Raw genomic sequence first — 18,072 nt, forward strand, 5'->3', positions numbered from 1 at the left:
GCCAGTGGTAGTCAAGTTGGGAGATACAGCCCTTGTTTCTGCTTGGGAGAAGCTGATCCTTGACCTTGTGTAGTCACAGACACCTGAGCCATGAGCTGTGCTGAGCTTTCTGAGCCATAAAATTCTGTATGGAGCAATGTGCATAGGGGAATAGAGGCCAAGACAGGACAGTGGATTCAGCTTCAATTTAAACTACCTTTTGTCTTAAAAAGCAAACTATACTATTCAACATATTTGTTTCAAGATCTGAGGAAAGGGTAAACCTCCTTGAGCCAATTGTTCTGCTACCATTTCACTCTGAAAGTCTTTGAACCCAGTGTTCAAAGTTATAACAGTTATTGAGTAATGTCAACAAGACAAAGAAGCCCTGTCTGGATAATCTTCTAACCATTCTGAAAGATCCTCCCTGCTCTTTCCAAGCTGAACCTACTAGAAGCAAACTGAGAGCATCTCTGAAAATAAGCCAGAAAGAATACCTGCAACAGATGACCTTTTCTTTCCTTTTCACACCTAGTGTTGTGTGTCTCTGAGCTATTTTTTTATTGTGACATTGTGTGATTTCACATTCATGAAAAATTTTTCTAATAAACCAGATAATAACTCAGGCCAGACAAAAAAAATTACCTGTGACTTGGACTGCTAGAAGTGTACAGAATAATTATCTACTACATTAAATAATACTTGAAAATCCTGTAGTTACATGCTGGAAAATAGTTATACAGTTATTTTTACTGTGCAGCTATCAATGTAACTGCATGATTGACACAGAGTCACCAGGAGCAAGATTCAAATGTGTATTAATAATTTATGAATTCATGATTTAGTACAATTTGAACAGAAAATTTAGCAAATTTTAAGGTGCTGAAGTAAATGGCTTAAGTCAAACAATTAGCAACCTTTTAATATTGACAATCAATAGTGCTTATTCTGGTGCTGAATGTTTCACTTATTTCTGCAGAAATCACTTTATTTGTCACATTCAAAAATGCAAACAAACTGCAGAATATAATTATACATATACACAATGACAGCACACAGGATGACTATCAAAGGTGTTGCTGTGCCTATTAATGCCTTTTATCTTTGTCATTGATTGTCATTTCTCAAAATCTCTTAGGAACTTATTAGTATTACATCTATTCACGTGTACTTAATAAAGGGGAATATATTGACTGTGGTGCTATGTTTACTGGCACACTCTTAATGCTTCATGTAAGATGGAAAGGGTAATTAGCCATTGATGTATTGGCCAAGAAGCCAATTAAGCAAGATGTAGGAAGTTATTGTTTGTTCGAGTGACCTGTGGAGTTGAACTAAATGATAAACTAAGTTGGAACTGTATCTACCTTGTCCATGAAGATTACAGAAACTCTTTCAAAAACAGTCAAGTTCAAATTATATAATTTATTAAGTATGATAAACTAATAAGTTGATACTTTCTTCTATATGGCTTCTTTGTGGCAACTAAATGTGAATATAGATTTCCACAGCCATAATATGTATATTAGGCTTAAAGTAGTGCTAAGAGACAGCACGTTACACTATGCTCTTTATACACATGGACAGTTTTAGAAAACCTCTCTCAGCTCTTTTTCCATGAAGACAATAGTGGTAATTGCTTGAGACTGAAGCATTTTTAGCTTGTTTCTGCTCTAGCTTTTAGATGGTTTCCTTTTTCAGCTTGGTAAATAAAGAACTTGTGATGATTAGGTCAGTTCAAGGGATAAAGTTATCTTGGCATAATTAGCATCTTAAGATGAGCCTTCCAGCCCGACTGACGTGGGTTTTTTTATATCCTGAGCTGGTATGTCTGCTCTCACAAGCTTCCAGACAGTGCAATAGTAGCAGTATTCACTGAGGAAGACAAAAAGAATTTGTCCAGCCTAGAACCAGCATCTTGTATTATACACAGGGAAAAAAGGATCTATGGAAATTTGGGGAAGTATACCAGTGTTTTCAGCATAGATCTTACATTTATAACCCATGAAAGATTCCTATCATGTTGTTACAAATGTGGAAATGGACTAAATGCTCTCATAACTCATGAGTTCTTTTGCAAAACTGATGCCTTGAGAAGGCTGACCTAGAACAGAGACTAGACGGAGTGAAAGTATAAAGTAGGTATTTATTAAAAGGTCTCAATGGATACACCTTGGGCAGTACAGGAGCCCAGCCAGGGCTACACCCAAGATGAACACAAAATGGTCACAAAATGGACGACCGGACACGAGGTCTCTCACTTTTATAAGTTCTGGTCCATTAGCATATTGGAGTTGATTGTCCAGTTACAGCTTTAGCCCATGAACTCCCATCTTTCTTGTTTTTCTCTCTTCAGTCCACCATTGTTTATGACCTTGGGCCTGAAATTTGGATCAGTTGTCCTTGGGTCCCCAGCTAGAGAAGGAATTGCTTTGTCTACCTACTCTGTGAAGAGAGTTCACCATCCCCTAATATGAAGCTCAGACCCACACACTAAAGCAGCACAGGATCTCAAAAATATAAAAGCTAAAACCTAAGGCATCTGCAAAGGAATTAGTTAAGGAGGCAAAGAGACTTCTAAGAGCTTGCTTGCATCTGCAGATGCACTCCTTGCCATTAGCATCATTAGCTTCCCAAAGAAGCTTGGATTCCCCAAGATCCCAATAAAATTGCAGACTACATAAGGTGAGTCTCAATAGTGATTCACAGTGAGACATGGCACCCTAGGCAGGTTTGGTCTTCGATTTCTAAATTTTGAACTCCACTATGGAGTGGGTTTACTTTTAACATATAATCCAAATGGATTTTGGAGGTTATTTCTATTCTGCATTCCTTTTGTGCAGGTAGAGACAAAAGGACTTCCACAATGTCCCATCCTGTAGGACAGGTCTCAGAGCATGGGGAAAATGTAGGGACATGGGTTTGAAAGATTGTTCTTAGTATCTGTTTACATAATTAGATATTAACTTAGAGATATTTACAGACATTTATGTAAGAACATAATAAAAAATAAAGTGATTTTTCAAAGGTTCACCATAGAAAATCCAGTTCTGTATATCCAAAACCATGAAGAAAAGAGCTGGGTTAAATGAATGGGAATTTCAGACTGAATGTTAATGGCATCTAAAACACACATTCTTGTCACATACAGAGGTTATTTTAGATTTGCCAAGAAGAGGATTGGGTTGGAGGAGGTGAAGGAGGAGGGTAACATACCTGGTGATGAAAGAATCATCTGATCCTTAGCTGAAGTTTGGAGATTATATCTGTGCTGATAGAAATAGGGCATATTTCAGAGAGCTTGTTAAAAATACAGAATACAACACGACCAAATCAGAAAATACTTTGCTTCCTGACAAACCGGATTACCATGTGGTTTTCTGGGCTTTAAGGTAAAGGGAAACCTTTTAAACAAGTCCGGTGAAACATTAGAAGGAAATTGCTTTGAAAGAAAACTAGATATGTTAAAGCTCCTGTTAAAGCTTGCATAGTCACAGATCTTCCTGTGGTATGAGTGCAGAATACATGTGTCTGATAGTGAGAGGGGGATGGCAAAAACATCACATCCATGCTAAAGAATGAGAAGGAATTCAGACCTACATTTCTAGGACAGCTGCATATCATGAAGCAGACGGACATGAAGCAGTAGTCCACACACATACCAGACAACATAAGCACATGGAGAACAATATCTATCCCAAACCGCTTTGGAGTCTTTGAGAGAAGCTGAGATTGCATTCTAGGGTGAAGGAGCAGGGATATGAAAACACAGAACTATACTAGAAGCATTTGGAGTTTTCCCAGATAACGTCCCAGGCAAGGGGGAAAGAACCTTGGAAGTATCACAGGAGTCAGCAGCTCTCTTGCTGCCTTTTGTTCACCACTAACTCTATTCAGATGTTTTTATCAAGCAGGTCTCTGACATGGATGCTGGTGATATACCCAGGGATATGAATGCAAGTCGTGGAAGTCTGTTTGGGAGTCATGGGCATAATGCAAATGCTCCAGTGGTTTTGAAAGCTGGTTCTGAAAACTGTTAACCCACACAGATTAATAATGCAGAGGTACCTGGAACAGGAGGAACTTGTTCAAGTGCTGTAGACAGTATCATGTTTGTTAATACAATTTACATGTTGCAAGCATTTGTTTCAGTTGATAACTCCGCTCTGAGGATCCACACTTTTGACCTGAAACAGGACTCAAAAAGGGTGAGGGAAGAAATGAAGGCTCCCCTGCTCCACCTGTGACCCTCCTGCAGCCTGGGATCTGAGGTGCTCTGGGGAGAAAACACTATTCTCCTGAATGTTTCTGTTGTAGAAGGTAACTCATGAGTTTTTAATTTAAAAAAAAAATTGTCTGTGTTTTATTCTGCTTGGCAACACTTTTCTAAGTCTGCAGAACTCACTCAGGCTAAAGGCATGTGGATTGTACTTCTGTAATAAAACTTACCTAAAAGAACAAACTGATGGTTTTCTCCTTATTCCTTCTGAGAAGCATTCAGAGACAGCTGCAAAGAAAGTGATGCTGGAAAAAGTTTCAGCATTTTCCTTTCAGCATTTCATCCATTTTTTCACACCAGGTGATATTGAGGAATATGAATATTTATGAGAGAGTGGGATCCAGCACTGCAACATGATGCTGAAAACAGATATTGGAGCATGTGCTAATCATGCCACTAAAGGATTAGAGAAGGCCAGGTTAGTTTGTCAATTTTTAGTTGTATTTTTTATTCTTCGTATACAGTTTCTTGAATTTTTATGTTATCTCTTTTGTGAAAGTTGAAAAAGCTGTTCTGTTAGCTGCTGACTACTAGTGCACCATCAATCTGCTCTATAAGCTCTAAAAACTCATGGATCAATGTGCAGTGGCTATGGGATCAAAGGCAAAGCTTCTGAACTCATCCACAGCAACATGAGCTGTAATGCACAGGGGACATTCTGCTAACCCAATGATTTGTAAGAGACAGCTCATGAGTCAGTAGAAGTTTCCTTTTCTGATACAATATGAAAGTCCTAAACAAGTCTCTTAGTATTTTTATCTCTCTTTTTTTTTTTGACAAACAAAATGTTAATTCTATTTCTGATGTAATTCCCTTTTTCAAATACAATTACATGATAAATTTGGTAAATGATAAGCAGGTCCTTCACGGAACTAAGCTGGTTTCTCTCATCTAAGGATTTGGCTATAAGAGATTTTTAGCAGATCAATTTCAGAACAGTTTTACATGCTAAAAATAGTAAGCAAATCTGACTAACAAACCTTAGAACTCCCAAATTTCTTACTCCAGATGATTTAGCTATTTTAGGTAATACTTGATTTACGTACATTGCACAAGTTTGTATACAAATAGTAAGACAAACATTCAGAAAACTTTTGCTCTTTGTCCATCTGTAACTTTTTTTTATTTCAATATAATTTTAACTTTTTCAATTTTTTTTTGGTTTTATTAAGTGGAACATTAAAGAATAAATTGAAGCAAAAATGGAGAGTAACCAAAAGATATTTGATAACGCATAAAATAAAGATAAAAGGTTCAGTAAATGTGAGGGTGCTGTGCATCAGGATTGTTATATAAACCACTGAAAAATACTTGATTTTGCAAGAGTTGCCTGTGTTTGATTATTATCCTGGAGATGCTTGCAAGCACTATTTTCTCCCAAGTGACACTTTCCTGAAAGGGCACAGGTTTTCCAGTACAAAACAGTGGGAGCCACCTTCCAAAAAGGGTTCTTTTGCCTAGATCTTGGAGGACTCACTTGGGACATCAGTGGAAAAGGGTCTTTTCTCTATCTGTCTGTTTATAAAGAATTCTTTTCTTTTAATGACTTACTCTTATCAAATGTGGAAATAGTAGTGTATGTAAGCTTCAGGGGGAAAAAAATTGGAAAAGATAGAATTTGCATTGCCATCCCAAACCCTTGCAGTCATCCCAAACCAACCTCTTTCAATGAAAATCCTCTCGAGAAATGTGAGGAAAGACTAAGGAGAAAGGGGAGGTGACATCTCTTCTTCAGTTTGTCTTCAAGAGGAGGAGTTGGTGGCTTGCAACAGGGTGCTGAAGGGAAATGCAGGCAGTTAGTGCAGCTGAAGAGTGCTTGGGGCATTTGGGGCCAATTCAAAGCTCCACTGAAGACTTCCTGAGTAAATAACAGGACCCACTTGATCCCCCTATGATTCAGTTTCTTGTCCATAGAATAGGGAAAATAGATGGCATTGTTAGATTAGATGCACTACAGATTTCTCAGATTGTTAAGGGAGCCCTAGAGAGGTTTTTTTTATCAACACTGTCATCCCTAGAGACGTTCTGAGGCTGCTTTAGCCGGCCTGACAGCATGTTGTCCAACCTAGTGTACTGCCTGCAAAAACAGAAGTTACAGCAAACCAGATTCACCAGGTACGGTATGGAAGGGTGCAGCGCGGTACATCACAGCCCCAAATGGTTCAGTGTGGTAAGAAAGCCCTGATTTGCCAGTGATTCTCCAATTTTTAGTCTGTGTACATCTCCTCAGAGCACGCAGCCACCCATACTGCACACACATAGCAAATGACAGCAGACTTGTTTTTCACGTATCCCCTAGACTGAGTTGGCCTCTCCCCTCCTCCTCCAGGGTCCGCAGGACTCCTTCGAGACCCCCTCTACAGGCTGCGCTGGCTCAGGCTTGCTAGGCTAGAAGGAAACTTCTTTCTTCTCCGCTTCCTGCTGCCAGCAGCCTTTGGCTTTTCCCGCAGCGGCGCCCTCGGCGGGAGCGGGACTGAGGAGGAGGAGCGGGGCTGGGAATTGGGGCTGAGGAGCGGGAGCGGGGGCAGCCGCGGGGTCCCGAGAGCAGCCTCCCCTCGTCGCTCGCCCTTCCAAGCCAGGGGTCTGGGCAACCGCACACCCTCGCAGTGCCCCGGGCACGCGTCCCTACGCCACCCAGAGATGGGTTTCTCCTTCCCCCCTCCTCTTGAGACTAGTTGAGTGAAGACCACCGCGCTTCCTCAGATCGGGCACACTGCACAACGCCTATGCGCCCTAGCCGGGATATTTCTGAGGTGAGGGGAATACGGTGCCATTGATGCTCATCCCGCCATTCCGGAGCAACATAGCTCCTTCGACCCCTAGTTATGTAGTAACAAGGGGAAAATTTCCTGAAATTAGACTACTGCAGGAACTCTGGTTTTAGTCACAGCTGTCATCCGAGAAACAAATTTCCAGGCATTTTTAATCTAATTCACTTATTCTTTATGTAACTGAATTAGAAAATGTGATTAAGCATCGCAGAATCTTCAGCATTGAGCCTGCCTAACCTTTAGTGAAACATGAAACAGAAAAACTTATTAGAAGTAAGAAGAAATGGTAAAATCGTCTGTATGGATTTGGTACAATCGTTACAGACTGAGTAGGATTAGAGGCACAAAAGCTCAAGGAAAAAGAAAAATGGAAAAAAAAAAAAAAAAGCGGGAGGAAAAGTGGATGATGATCTTTATAGCTGAAATTCTTCCGCGATTGTTTGGCAAATATTTCAGGGCAGGCACCGAAAAGATACGGTGGGATACTGAAGAGGTGCTTGCTGGGGCAGCTCCGTCCTGCCGGCCCGCCCGCGGGTCCCACGCCCACTTCCCCCGTGTTTCTTTCCCTGCTGCACACAGATCTCTCTGAGGCAGGGAAAATTCGAAGGGGAAAAAATCAAAGGCTTGAAACCGATTCTCCCTTGCTGTGGCGTCCCCGAGGTTTGGGCTTAAGACACCTCAGAAGGAAGAGCTGATCCCGCTCCTGCCCAGGGGTTTTAACATGCGCTCCAGCCGCGCTCCCTACGCGCCCGTGCCGGCGCCGGGATCCGCGGAACCTCCGCAAGCACCCGCCGTGCTCGCCTGCACCACGAAGCGCTTGGATGTGGGGGTTTGTCCGTGCTCCACGAACACGCAGGCAGTTTAAACAAGATAGCGAAGAGTAGAAAGCACCTCGACACCTGCTAAAACCAAACTAAAACCCGCAGGAAAATTTTGTTTTTCAGACCAGCTCCCTGCGCACCTCGGGCGGGAGCCCCCGTCAGGGACTTGCATGTGCGGGGGACAGAGAGGGACCAGCTCAGCAGAGAAACACTGCCGGAGAGCTAGGGAAAGGAGCAACCCCGCGGCGCGGAAGGGGCTCCTCAGGGAAGCACGGGGGCTGGGGCAGTGTGGGCAGGGAGCGGAGGGCCCCGGAGAGCGCAGCCCCCTTCGCTCCGGCTATCCCGGGAGCGGGCAGGGATGCGCGGTGCGGCGCGCCCGCAGACCCTGCTCTCCCGCCTGGCGAGGCGGAATCACCCCTCCGACGGGGCTCCGCTCCTCCAAAACTATGTCATTAACATAAATCAAATAATGGCCGAGGGGGTGAGGGGGAGGGGGAAGAGGTACGCGACTGCTCATGTGTTAAATATAAGTCTCTGACTGTCCTGAACAAAGCGACCGTCCCCTTGGGAAGGGTGACGTCTCTCCAGTAACGTGATTGCTTCTTCGGAAGCAGAAACGTGTAAACGCTATAAAACGCGGTGGCGCGGCGGGCAGCTCAGAGCGTGCGGCGAGACGGAGCCCTCCTCTTCATCCTCCTCCTCCTCCTCACCCTCTGCCGCCGCCGCCGCCCCGGCAGCCGCGCAGCGGAGCAGGGCTCACTCCCCCAGCACCGCTCCGCTCCGCGCCCGCCCGGCCAGACCCTCCGACGGACTCGCGGCCCCGTGAGTAACTTTCTCCCCGCCACAGCGGCAACTTCCAGCGCATGAGGAACGATGGCCCCGTCCCGTACCCTCGCTCCTCTTCGCCCCTCCCGGACCTGCAGGGAAGCTATCCCGGCCGTCGGGGAGCGGGGAGAGTTTCTGAAAGCCCAAGGCAGCCGGGGCGGGACCCTCTCTTGTTACCGCTTAAGTCGCCGAGCCCCGGGCACCGCTGCCGCACCGGGCCGGGGTTCGCCTTCGGTGATGCCAGCTCCCCCTGACCGCGGGCAGCTGTCCCGCCATCGCGACCCTGCTGGCCGCCGGCGTCTTTCGGGACAGGGACCGGGGTTGGGAGCGGGGCCGGGGCAGTCTCTCGGCGGCCCGAGGCGAAGTCCTGGTGCCCGCGGGTGCGGGCGGGCCGGCTCGGAGGGTGACGGCTGCGCTCTTCCCTCCGCAGGTGGCGGCCATGGAGCACCGCGGCGCCTCCCCGCTCCTGCTCGCCCTCGCCCTCCTCAGCGCCCTCTGCTGGCGGGCGCGGGCGCTGCCCCCGCGCGGCGCCGCCTTCCCTCCCGTCCCGCGGTAAGGCCGCGCTCCGCTCCGCGCTCCGCTCCGCGCTCCGAGCCCCGCTCCGCGCCCCTCCGCCCGCACGAACGGGGCTGACCGAAGGGGCTGTGAGATGCGCCACTCCTCCCGAGGAACGCGCAGCGCGGCGCTTGCCGTCGGATGTTTGCCCGGCGTCGGGCGGGGTCCCCGCGGCGAGGCTGCGGTCGGGCGGTGCCGCCGAACCCCCCCGGTGACAGCTCTGGGGACGCGCAGGCACCTCCCGAGGCGGCTGCGGCCGCGCTGCCCCGCGGGCCGGGTCGCGGTGTGCGCGGGGGCGGAGGCCGTGTGGGTCACGGTGAGCCCCGGGACGGGAACGCGTCCGTGGGGACAGAGAGGAGGGCAGGTTTTGTTCCTCTGCGCCCTTCCGCCGGCTGAAGTTGCTGTTAGTGGTCCATGTATCTGAATTAAATCAGACGGCAGAAGGGTACGGTTTGCATTTAGGTAAGAGGGACATAAAGTGTAGAAGGACCAGTGAAAAACAGGCAAAAAAGCAGTGACTGACTTCCAAAAGGTGTGACTTGAGCTGGTTTGTTTTACCCAGCAACTTTGCACCTTTTTTTTTTACCAGACAGAAGACTTACATGCATCAGACATACAAATAGTGCTATATGTGACTTTGAAATTGCAAGGGCTTAAGTCTATCTTAGTTTTAGTATGTGACTTTTGCATGTCATCACACACAGGGGTTTCCTACAATGATTTCCTTGTCTGCCACAGAATATCAGAGCAGCCAGAAGGAATGATGCCAAACCACTGCTATGCAGTCAGACTGCCCTTGCTAAAATATGACACTTCATAAGAAACTGCAGTTTACGAAAATGTGAAGTAACTGTACATCAGTTTATACAGAGCAATTGCCATGATACGTTTGAAGAGATTAAAAGATTTTTTGGCTTCTAACATGAGAGAATAAAAACATGTAGAGATACATGACTGCACTTTTTATTTAGTTTGAAGTTCTCGGTGTATTTGCTTTCTTTGGAGAAGGCCTAAGAACTGTTTCATTCTGCATTTCAATGCACATCTTAGTACTTAACTGGGAGGTAAGTACGTCACAGGAGCAGTTTTCACTTTGCTTTGGTGGAGGCTGCTAATTTCATCCACCATTTATACAAAATGCAGTTGTTAGGAAAAGCTTCACAGTTGTCACTTGTGCTGTGATTGTCATACATTATGCACTGGAATAAATTGCATTCAGTGACAACATTTATCTAGAAAATATAAATTTGAGAGAAGGATCTGTTATGTCAATTAATCTACAATTAAGCATGGATTCTACCTGAAAGTGATTTTTGAATTATCCAGATTTCATTTAAATGCCTTGCTGAAGAAAGTAGGTAGATGTGTATTTTGGCACAAACCAGAATGTTATCTCTGGTAGTGTCGCATGTCCTCAACTAGCTGTACTTTACATGGTTTCTTTCTCCAACAGATTGGGAAACAGAATGCCTTTTGATGGAGCCAGTGAACCTGACCATGCCCGTGGGTCACTAAAGTCAGAATCAGATCTTTTGCAGAACACACTACCTGAAAATGAGAAATTCTATTTCGATCTGTCCAGAATTATTGATAGGTGAGTTTCTTTATTATCATAAATACAAAAGATGATGGATTACTTGATTTCTGCCAAAAATTCATTCGCATTTTCAAACTGAGATTAGGAAAGGAAGACTCAGTTACGGAAGAAAATTCCATAGCCACTGCTTGCATAGTGGTAGCAGTAGGGATGTTGGCAGAAATGTTGATTGTATTGCCATTCTGGCATGATGAATGCATTCACTTTCCAGGAAGGAGTAAAAAGTATATTGTGAAAATCTGAAAGTTATTTTATGAAACTAGTTCCCTTTAATATGTGCAATAGTTAAATTAAGGAAAGCAGTATGTTTGCAAAATGAACGCTATCAAAATTATATGAACCCAGGCTGTATTGTAGAGTTTATTTATTGTCCATTTCAGAAATGCAAGGCATGCTGATGGAATTTTCACCAGTGTCTACAGCCATCTTTTGGCTAAACTTGCTGTGAAGAGATATCTGCATTCGCTTATTAGAAAACGAGTTAGGTGAGGTGACACATTAGGTAGATTTTTTTTTTCCCTAGCTGGCTTTATTGGCAATTTTTTTTACCCTTCTGTATCCAAGGTCTCCTTCTTTTGATTTAGAGATACTGAAAGAGAAGCTTATATAATTATGGGGGAGCTAAAAATCCTATAAAAGTATTTAGTGATATTACTAAATGAGTATGTTACTATTTATTCCTGACACAGCTGTGAGAGGTAGAGCAACAGACACTGCACAAAGCCTGGATAATGTGTACTGGAAATATTATAATGGTTATTGTGCTGAATTGCTAATTGTTTTTTTTTGGTAGTGTGTTTACTAGCTTGGTGGATGAGTGGTGAAAGTAAATACAAAGTGATTGATTACTCAGTACTTAAAAACAGGGAAATACACAATGAAACCGATAAATGATTGGTCTATAGTGAAAATGTAAAGGTATAGTTCTTTTCTGCTGTAGAACACATTGACGGGTGTTTGTGAGATCTGTATTGCAGCAGAATTCAAAAAGAATGAGACAAATTTATAGACTAGAGGTCTGGATGCAACTTCCAGACCAATACATCAATAAACTAATGGGCACAAGGTGCTGGGTAGGATCACTGTATACTTCCCTTGTTTTCAAATCCATAAACAGCAACTGTGAGCCACTGTGACAATACCACTGAGTGCCTACTTCATATGCTCAAAAGACGAGTAAAAATTAGGTCCTCTGTTTATGTCAGTGCTGCCTTTGTTCCAGAACATACAGTTCCAGTTTCTCATATGCTGTAAACTATTTAAAATAGAACACCCTGACATGTCCCAAGATTGTGCATGAAGAAAAGACCTTCAGGTTTGGCTTTCACAAGGTGTGTTTTGTCTTCTGAAACCTTAGAACAAGAATTTATAGCTTTATGTGATGCTACACTCTAACTTTCCTCAGAGGGAGAGTCTACCTTCACTGAGTTCAGTGTGAACAGTGATGAGGTCCTTTAAGAGCTTATTGCTTAAACCAGGTTGTACCTTGGCATTGTACTGAAATATATTCACACAAAATAGAGAAATTAGAATAAAGTCTGTTTATTAAAAGGTGCAACCTGGGGTATGAGAACAGGCAGGAATCGTGAAATTCACACTAAACCACTTGATCTTTCAGAACTTCTGGGACAAGGACTTTAGAAATCATTGACTATGTATCCTAATTGCATAGTCCATGGCAAAACCGAGATGAGAAAACATTGGTGGAAGGTGTTCCCCAAAAGGCTGAATAACAATTTTTGGAATTTGATCCTTGTTATTAAAATACATAGTAAGCAGTGGAAGCAGTGGCTTTTTTTCAGCTGAAGAAAGATCCGAAGTCATAGATGGAAATGAAAGCCGAATTGAAAATTTGATTTTATTAGGCTAATCAATATAATAAAGCTTATTTCAATCATTTAATGGTATTTTCTTTTAAACAGATGTCATCTGTTAACTTTTCCTTTGTAACTGTTGTATTGCCAGCTCCCAGGACAGTCCTGTCAAACGCCATTCTGATGCTGTCTTCACCGACAACTACAGCCGCTTTCGAAAGCAGATGGCTGTGAAGAAATACTTAAACTCAGTTTTAACTGGAAAAAGAAGGTACTACAAGAAAACACATATGTATTCGTTCCATACTTTTATGGTATCAAGACAGAAAATGTATACATCCATGTATGTATACAGAGAGGACAAACAAAAGGCAGTCAACATTAATGACTTGATAGCACAGTTTATAGCGTGGTTTTCAAATACAGACAACACTTTTTCCCTGGCTGGAACAGACACCACAATCAGAATAGAAGAATAAAGAGGAGATGGCATCTGGCAATTTAAAAAATCTTCCAACAGATTCTTAAATACTTTTTGTTTAGAAAAAATCTACTTAAGGAAAATACCCATGTAGCTATGGAACATGGACAACAATTTTATAAAGAAATATGTTGAAAATTTGCCTCTCTGTGAACGCACAAAATGAAAATTTAAAAATCCCTAAAGGACTATATGTCCTCATCAGTATAGGTGAGACGTGCCAGCATACATTTTCGTAGGCCTTTTATTCTGTGTATGTTCACTCATTTAGACAACTGATTTTAAATATCATGTCTCAGTATTCATTAAACATTTCATATGTTCTGTAACACTATGGTTTAAGTATTAGAAAATGTGTAGAAGCTACAGTTAGAAGAAGACTTTGCTTTCTTTGCTTTTTATTCTGAGATCAATAAAACTTATTTCTGATCCACAACAGCCAGGAAGAGCTAAATCCTGCTAAACTTCGAGATGAGGCAGAACTTCTTGAACCATCCTTTTCAGAAAACTACGATTCTGTAGATGAGCTGCTGAGCCACCTCCCATTGGTGAGATGCCAAGATTGTCTTTTCTCTTGCTATCTGTTGCTTGACTTGACCCATAAAATGACATTAATTGTACATGGAGTGTGGTCTATCAGAAAATCAGGATACTCTAGGAAAGGGAGTCATGTTCCATGAAAAGCTTTATGTTTCTAATGTTTCTTCACTCATTGTGTCTGAATGAAGTAATAATTTTAATAATAAGCCTTATGTTATCATATGATTGCTGCTATTGAAAATTCCTAATTAAATGGCACTGTTCATAATGTGCCTAATTCACTTGGGTGTTTCAACCAGTGAGCACTGCAGCATAAAACAAAAAGTGACTGATTCTTAATTACAAAGATCATTATTTCTTCAGAGAACAAACTTGAGGATATTTCTTTTAATTAAAAAAAAATGCTGCAGATTTTGTTTAACATCTTTTTCATTGGAAAGTTGTCCCTAGAACTAAGAGCATCAGCAAGAAGAACCTTATGCATTAAGAAAGTACTTGACATGCAGATCTTGCAGTTACTGTTTTCCATTTAGCTACTACTATTTTTTCTAAAATCATTCAGTTATTTTCTTTATAGTTTACTGAAACATAATCCCTTCTACATCAACACTTGTAGGAACAAAATATTGAAAGAGTAAGGTAGAAGCAGATTTGGCTTGGTATTGTTGAAAATGGATTATGAAATTGATGATTGGATAGTTTTTGGCATTCAACTGTGTCTCAAAAAGTAAGAAAAAAAGATTAAAAGGCTATTCTTTAAGATAAATTTTGGAGAAATGTCTTTTCTTCTATCATCCCAAACCACCCATCCCTCTGACCCAAAAAAGATGTTGTTTCCTTGCAAGGCTGAAATAAAATAAGAAGATGTTATTTTCCTTTCCACAAATGTGGCAATTCTTCTAAAGTTCTTGAAGGTTAGAAAGAACATAAACTGCTTATGCATTGAGTAATTAAATAATTTTTAAGCAACATGATTCTGGAAAGAATTATCTTTCCAAACAAGATTAATGCAAGAAATATCTGCTCTTGGATTTTGCAGCTTCTCAAAGTTCTGGCATTAACAAAGGAAGAAATAGTAGTGGTGCAGCAGGTTGTAGATATCTTCTTGAAAACATTTTCAGTCCTTTCCATTTTTATTGACTTTACTGATGAGGCAGATCTGCCTGTAGGTGAATCAGTATTGACTCTTGTCGTTTTACTGCAGTGCCCAGTTGCTAATGTAGTGTGGAAAGAGCAGCCTGAGTTTGTGTATCCATTTTAAGGATACAGGTTTTTTCAAAGTGAGCAATTCTGTGCTGTAGGCTACTCTGCAGTAATATTTTTAGTCCTTCAACCTTTCTTTTCTCATCCCACGGTCTTGTCTGAGAGTAATGCCCAGCAGACTCCTGTGAGCAGCCACATCTCAGCTTGTTAGTCCCAAGCACAGCAATTGTTTTGTATCGAGTGTCACTCAATGCCTACTGTCTGCCCTCATACACCTCATGATGCAACTGCTTGCAAAAGTGACTTCTAAAGCACATCTCTCCTTTGCTTTTCAGGACCTCTGAAGGACACCTGGTAAAGTCTATGACAAGAACAAGCTATTTTTGAGTTCCACATAGTATTTCAAAGAGATGACTTTAGTCATCAAACCAGAACAAATATGTTGTGAAGTGAAAGTTGTGATATATTTGTTTCTTACGTAATAAAAGTTGATATTTACATTGTAAATATTACTCTAGCATTCTCTACTGAAAGCTGTACATATGGATGCCAGTTTAACTCATGAGAAGTGTGTGAGTCCATATGCTGTAAATCCTTTACTTCAATAAATTCATTTGAAAATGACTGTGCAGCTGAAAAGAGCCCATCATGACTAATTAATTGGCTTATTTTAGGTGTGGTCCAACTTCAGACAGACATGTGTACTGATAAGGAAACAATAAAAGACATGTAACAACATGAGGGGAAGAAAGTCCAAAGTGTGTAAAACTGCTTTACAAAGATCTCTGAAAGTTATTGCCACGAAATGCTTTTCTAGTAGTTTACCAAGCAAACAAACAACAAGAAAAAATTAACAAGAATTTTTAAAAAATTGACCTCCAGTAGTATCTTTACTTCTGGTTCACATTTTGTATATTTCACAGCATATAAATTATATTAAGACCAGAAATGTCTCCTTTATTTTCAGTTGTGTTTCAGATGCTCTGGGGCTGACAAAGCACTAAAAGAATGCAGTCTTTTGACTTGTTTGATGCCTAAAGTCATCAGTTATTCTATATTTAATTGTCTGTAGCTTTGATGATTAAACTATTGCTTATATATAAAATAGACCTGAAGACAGTTCACTATTTTTTCATAATGAATGTAATTTACAGAATATGCAGACAATAAATCATTTTATTATCATGGCAAGCTATTACTGGTTTGAATCAGTGCTACAGCTACCTGGAACAACAGACATTCCTATAACTGTCTATACTGTAGTAACAGAGGAAGATAATATTTTTAACTGATTTATGCTATATTATTTTAGAAAGAGAACTAAATGGACCTACCATCCCCTTTTCTGTAGCTTTCTCTTGTTGCAGATGACCATGGAACTGAAAATTTGCAGCTGTTTGAGTCACAGCACTGATGTAGAAAGTAGAAAAACTTATCAGACCTACTTACAAGCTCAATTTGGAATTTCAAGTATATTTATAAATCATACATATGCACACATAGACAGCGATAAAACTGATTTGCAAGTTTCACTTACAAGTTTACTGTTCTCATTTAGAAAGAAACTTCAAACATGAAAAAATCTGAGATTTATGGAGACTTGTTCTCATAAATATGTAGCCCACCGATTTGCAATTTTTTTTGAATATTGGCAACTGCATGTCAAAAGAAAACCAGCTTTCACAGACCAGGTGCTAATATTGCTATTTCTATCTAGCCTTGACAGAATCTATTTTAGCCTAAGCCAATGAGTGTTTCACAAAAGTTATATTTTCACAAAAGACATAATTTTGAAGTCTGCTCTTGAAAAGTGGTTTTCCACCCCCAATTCCCATCATACTATGAACATCTGAAAGCAAAAACATCTTTGAAAATACTTGAAGGATACTAACAGACATGCTATAATACTTTTTTAGAAATTTTCCTCAGTGTAGTTTGAAACAATGTTAGTGTTTCTGTGAGATGCAATCATTAAAAAATAAGTGAAAAAAACCAACCAGAAACAAAGCTGCATATGGTCTTTATACACAGAATTCTTTTTAAATGTATGTAATTCACTCAATTTAAAGTAACAAACATTAGAGTAATCAAACTTTTCACTACACAATTCCAGAAATAATTTTTCCTAAATTTCTAAATTTTTTAATTTTTTTTTAAATTTACCAGTAAAGCATCTGATGGAAAAACTTGTCTTCCATGTCCAATGTATTATCTTCCTGATATTCCTGATATTTTGTTCTCCATGTAAAACTGCAGAATCTGGAACCTGTATTTTCTCTGTTACATGAAGATGGAGAAGAAAACAGAGACACTGATTAGGAAATCATATATATATCTATACGCGCACACACACACACACACACACACACACACACACATTGTTCAATAATACCATGGTAGCTTCCCCTGAGGGTTAGCAAATAGTGACAGTCCAAGAAGTATGTTGAATTTTGTGTACATTGTAGCAAAATCTAGCACTGACAGGGAAGGCACTAACGTAGAGAATAATATCTTTCTCTTGGCATCTGTGTTAAAGGATGGCTTTTAACTTGTTATAGCAACCTTTGACTTTCCATAGGAGATCTAACGCCCAATTAATACAGTGAGAGTAGTTAATTGAGGAAGAGGTGACATTGTTCACCTCAAGCCCAGGTGCAATTGGTCAGGGTAAGGTTAAATGATGAAATTGAAGAGAAATTGTAACATTTCACTAAATGACATTAGTTTCCATCTTGTCAATGATACACCCCACCAATCCTAAAGCCCTTCTGCAAAATGTCTTAAGCATGGAATCAAATCACTTCAATTAGGAGAATGAACACGTCAGCTCCAAAGGGAGTTGGGAGAACTGCTAGGAGGAAAAAAAATACCCAGGGGATTTAGAAGAGCACCACTGACAGGGAAAATGCAACCACTGGGGAAGGAATAAAACTGTGATGGGTTATTGGGATATATATTAAAAGAAGATCTCACCATGTTTCTTCAGAATTTCACTTCTAACACACGGTAGGATAGAACTAATTAGTTTTTGTTTTATCAAATGGCGTTAGCTTTTTAAAGCTTCCCTCTGGAGCTCTTAAAGAAAGGTACAGAATCACCTTTAAGCACATCTTTCACCAGCACTAGAAAAGGATCTTTTTTGGTCCTAAATCCGTAGAGAGGATTTACATGCTTGTGTGCATCTGTGCATTCATCATCCATTCAAGA

The 18,072-nt window shown here is 41.2% G+C and overlaps 1 protein-coding gene across 1 annotated transcript; it reads left to right on the forward strand.

Annotated features, from left to right (window-relative positions):
* The first annotated feature begins 8,427 nt into the window (after positions 1–8,427).
* VIP (vasoactive intestinal peptide) lies at positions 8,428–15,490 on the forward strand. The gene is made up of 6 exons (XM_064413358.1): positions 8,428–8,672; positions 9,106–9,227; positions 10,684–10,824; positions 12,793–12,912; positions 13,562–13,670; positions 15,201–15,490. The coding sequence occupies exons 2-6, from the start codon at positions 9,115–9,117 to the stop codon at positions 15,207–15,209; spliced, it is 492 nt and encodes a 163-aa protein (XP_064269428.1). The 5' UTR covers positions 8,428–8,672; positions 9,106–9,114; the 3' UTR covers positions 15,210–15,490.
* Positions 15,491–18,072: the final 2,582 nt, after the last annotated feature.

The sequence above is a fragment of the Passer domesticus genome, chromosome 3 (genome assembly GCF_036417665.1).
Source record: "Passer domesticus isolate bPasDom1 chromosome 3, bPasDom1.hap1, whole genome shotgun sequence".
Taxonomy (NCBI): domain Eukaryota; kingdom Metazoa; phylum Chordata; class Aves; order Passeriformes; family Passeridae; genus Passer; species Passer domesticus.

Coding starts and splice junctions, on each gene's coding strand:
- VIP (XM_064413358.1), top strand. CDS start 9,115: ATGGAGCACCGCGGCGCCTCCCCGCTCCTGCTCGCCCTCGCCCTCCTC. Junction 9,228..10,683: donor GCCTTCCCTCCCGTCCCGCG/GTAAGGCCGCGC, acceptor TTTCTCCAACAG/ATTGGGAAACAGAATGCCTT. Junction 10,825..12,792: donor CTGTCCAGAATTATTGATAG/GTGAGTTTCTTT, acceptor TTGTATTGCCAG/CTCCCAGGACAGTCCTGTCA.